This window comes from Triticum urartu, unplaced genomic scaffold, assembly GCF_003073215.2.
Source record: "Triticum urartu cultivar G1812 unplaced genomic scaffold, Tu2.1 TuUngrouped_contig_4487, whole genome shotgun sequence".
Classification (NCBI taxonomy): Eukaryota; Viridiplantae; Streptophyta; class Magnoliopsida; order Poales; family Poaceae; genus Triticum; species Triticum urartu.
In genome coordinates this window covers 1-4,306 of record NW_024115079.1, presented here as the reverse complement: position 1 = coordinate 4,306, position 4,306 = coordinate 1, and the positions used below count along the sequence as shown (strand labels likewise).

Here is a 4,306-nt window from a genome sequence, read left to right as displayed (position 1 = left end):
GAGGTTGTAGTTGTACCTTGCCTCGTGCCAATAATAATACATGAGTTGATTTGCAGGCCGTCGTTATCCAGGCCCACAACCGTCTCTGCCTCTCTCGTTTCGCCAGCGCATTCTGACGCTCTTTTTTCCTTGTTTCAAAAAAATCCTAGGTTTTCCTTTTTTTTCGAAAAGGGGGAAGGTTTTCCTTTTTTTTGCAGCTCAAAATCCTATGTTTTCCTCTGCTTCTTCCATTTATTTAATTGTTTTGCATTTCCAAATAATAAGAATATGTAGTTCTTATTTGGTTTAATTATTTTGCAAACATATCTTACAGTATTCTGGAATCTGGAAAATTCTCCAGATATTTCTTGTTCTAGAAAATACTCCGTACTTCACAAAATTTCCAGCAAGAAAACATCAGAAACATATGTGGAAAACTGTGGGCATCTAACCTTCATTGGTTGACGAGATGGTCTTACCATGACGTCAAATCTTGAATTTTTGTTTTCTGAAGCCATCTTCACCTATACGTGAATTAAAATCTTTTTGGTGTTTTCCCAAACATACATAATTGTATGATCAACACCCTATTTTTAGTTGTCATATTATTGTTCATATTGGGAGTTTCAACTGATACCGCAATGTAGCACTTACTTGGAGAAAAATGAATGGTACTACTTGATTGATGAATTTTCACCATAGAAAAAGTCAATTACCAAGCAAAACACAATTTTCTCCACTAAAGCAACACACAGTTAATTATATTTTGGCACGTGGTTAATCAGTCTAGCCACAAGAGTAAATTTGTTAGGCCCCCCTAATCATATTTTAATTTGTACTCCCTCCATTCCTAAATATGTCTCTCTAGAGATTTCAATAAGTGACCACATACGGAGCAAAATGAGTGAATCTACACTCTAAAATATGTCTATATACATCCATATGTGGTTGTCCATTCGCAATCTCTAAAAAAACAAATATTTAGAAACGGAGGGAGTAGCTAATATCGACACGTGAAACAGTGCATGCTTAACGATCATATGTTGCATTAAGAGTTAATTTCAGATAAAGTAAAACTGGTTCGACAAGTCTAGTCATTAATGGCTAATTACTTTCTTGAAACTTTAGTGGGCTACTAAAATTTAACACCACATGGCCTGCTGCGAAAGTGAAGGGGTAGGCCTAAAATTTAGAGCAGATGGCATGAGAGCTTTATAGCTCGATACCTGGCCATGTATAAGATGATCTCAACTATTTCCATCTAGTGGAAAAGCTGGATGCAGTGGGTATATAATGGCCTATGCATAGTTGATTACCACCTTGGAATGAATAATGGCCTGTGCCTGATGACCAGCACATCTCTGACCATTGAAATCTCTGTCAGTCGCCGTTTGGTGCTGCAGGTCGGCCGGCCGGCTGGCTTGAATTGAGCCAACCAAGCATCCGATTGCATCTTCTCCAAGACTTAATCGACCAACTCGATCTTCCTTTGATTCACTCACCATCCCTGCCATGAGTCAACTAGCTTGTCAACAATCTCAAGGTTTCAGTTAAAATTTTGGTCCTCTGAATCCTGAAACCGGTTGACCAAACAAATGCGTCACAAAAAAATAAAGGAAACAAATTTTGCATGACAAATTCTACAATCCATGAATCATTATTCTTCTTTTTTGTTTTTTAGGGGGGCAAGGCTTAACTTTCTTTTTTCTTCTTCCAAGAGATAACACATTCTCTTCTCTTGGGCATTAAGAACAGCTCTAATCCAAACAAGAACAGCACTAATCCTAAACATGTATAGACCTAACTCCTATGTAGCAGTAATGTTGACCTCGCTATCTTGTTGTAACTACACGATGTATGCTACTGATAGAGTCAAGTGCACATTGGGGGCAATGTTTATGAGCCTTACCTGCACTAGTTCATATCGGCAATTATTATTCTACCTGGTCTGCACATTACTGACTACAGATACACAAGCACATTCTTCTGACGATATAGGAAATGTAGAAATGATTATGAGCATACAAACAGAACACACACAAATGCTTGCTCTTCCATCCCTACTACTACAAATACAGGCCTTGGTATTCACCTCTATTGCTAATGCTGCAATTATTACAATACATGTCACTGACTTCTCATATCATACTTATTATATGTTCAAAATCTAGAAGTTACTAGGTAAAGAAACCTAACCCATCTGATAAAAATATATAACCAGATATCTGAAGAGTGTGGTCAAATATTTAATCTTTGACCAATATTATATTTTGAAATATTCAGATTGTTGTGTGGAGATTATGTGAGTACGATATCAGAAAAAAAAAAGATGTGAGATCCGTTACGAACAATTATATCTGGAGGTTAAGCTTTATGGATTTACAAATACACCGTGAGATGGTCAAAGATGCATCTTAGGATTACAGATTATGAGAAGTTAAGAACATGAAAGTGATAAGAAGTAAACAGAAGGAAATCCATGAACAGCTAATGCTGTTTGTGTTAACAAATTTTTCCATCTTGTGAATAAACTTTGGTTTTCTATGGTAACTCAATGAACCAATAATTTTCTTTTTGTTAAAATAACCCATAACTTGCTAAGATATCAAAAGAAATATTGCTGACAGTGCTCCCTGATTGGGTCATCCATCGATGGTATGCTCGAAAGTAGGAATAAACCAATTTATCAATGCTCATCAAATTAAAGACCATAGAAGGAACAATGAACCTATTTATCAATATTCAACATTGACTGGGCAATCAACTTCTTGTGCCATGCAAGTATACAACTTCAGAAATACTATACTGCTCATTCCGGCTATCATAGAAGTGATGCTTACATAAGAAAAAACAGAAGATACTAAAAAGGCAGAAAGTGTCATTATCACTTGCTTCTACCACAGAGTCAAGTTATGCTGATAGATATGGTAACATGGTGTATATGTTTGTTCAAAGACAGTCAAGTAAATATTACTTACCGGCAGATCAGAAATGGCCTGAGAAATTGCACTGCAAGCTGCAGCAGTTGCACCAGTTTGTAAAGCATTCATTGGGACATCAATGAAGAAGACAGCTAAATTTTCAATAAACATGACAGCTAAAATTCCTCTTACGATGGGAATTTAGAACCGGTCAGAGTGTAGAAACAGAACACACACAAATGCTTGCTCTGCCATCCTACCACTACGAATAAAAGGCCTTGGTGTTCACCTCTCTTAATCTGAACATTCAGGCAATTTCTTGGGGAGCACCTTTGTGTGTACATGCTGAAGTTGTCAAACTCCTTTCGGTAATGCATCTCTTCAATTTCTTGCAGGGAGAAATCTCACCCAAAAAAAGGAGAAACTTCCAGGTAGATAACTGGAGCCATCTGGAGCTCTTGACCACTGATTGTTCTTGTTATGATTTACAACCTGCTCTCTTGCAAACCTGCCGCTGCATCAAACTAGTGTGCCTTATCCAGCAATGGTATCATGCAAATATCAATCTACTGGGCAGGCAATTCCCCTCGACAAGCGGCAGCATAGTATTTGGCAAGGTGCGGTGCAGCTTCCTTGTGAGGGCATATGTACTTGTCCGTGAAAGCCTTGTCAGTCATCCTGCAAATTGCATAGTAGCTCCGCTCGCGATCTAGCAGTCCATTTTCCTTAAGAAAATTTACAACGTAGTGCCGGGGTCTGAGCCGGCACTCCAGGCTGAAAGTGATGAATACTGAAATACGAGAAATATAGGCCGGTTCCAACCCCACCACGGAGATGAGGAAATCAGACTTGCGCTGCAGAGATTCCTTTGACCTCCTTAGCACACTCGGATTTCTAGACACAGCAAGGGCCACCTCCGCATCTGACCACCTGAATGTATTTTTCAAGTACTCCACTTTGGCGGTGATCTTCTCCTGGGTGAGGAAAGCGACAGCCTGCAGCGCGTATCTAAACATCCCAGAGCCAGGGGGCATACCTAGTCTCTGGGCACATGCCACCATCGCCCGGACCTGCTCTGGGTTGGTGGTCAGAATCCTCTCTGCAGGGATGCACAGCTTGACAATATCACAAGCACCTAGCCCGCACTCTTGTAGGAAGGCGACATTGGGCTTGACCACCTTGTCGAGGTTACAGCGGAGGAGGCAGTTGCTGCGCCTGAGCGGACGGAGCAAGTTGTCGATGGAGCCGAAGAGGGGCAGGTAGTAGTCCAGCTTGGAGACTATGGATCTACACCGGCTGTTGGCCGGGGCGAGCGAGACGAGGCGGCCGATCTCGGAACGCGACAGGCCGAGGCCGGTGAGCCCGGCGACGACGGGGGCCAGGGTTTTGTCCACTTTGGCGCAGAG

General features: G+C 40.8%; 1 protein-coding gene across 1 annotated transcript; it reads right to left on the bottom strand.

The window, feature by feature from the left end:
• Nucleotides 1–407: 407 nt before the first annotated feature.
• Nucleotides 408–4,298, bottom strand: LOC125527899 (transcription termination factor MTEF1, chloroplastic-like). The gene is made up of 2 exons (XM_048692407.1): nucleotides 2,958–4,298; nucleotides 408–1,486 (listed from the first exon to the last, which is right to left on the bottom strand). Exon 1 carries the CDS (start codon nucleotides 3,959–3,961, stop codon nucleotides 3,467–3,469), a length of 495 nt encoding a protein of 164 aa, XP_048548364.1. The 5' UTR covers nucleotides 3,962–4,298; the 3' UTR covers nucleotides 408–1,486; nucleotides 2,958–3,466.
• Nucleotides 4,299–4,306: the final 8 nt, after the last annotated feature.

Excerpts from the sequence above, each read along its gene's own strand:
- LOC125527899 (XM_048692407.1), bottom strand. The coding sequence starts at position 3,961 with ATGGTGGCATGTGCCCAGAGACTAGGTATGCCCCCTGGCTCTGGGATG.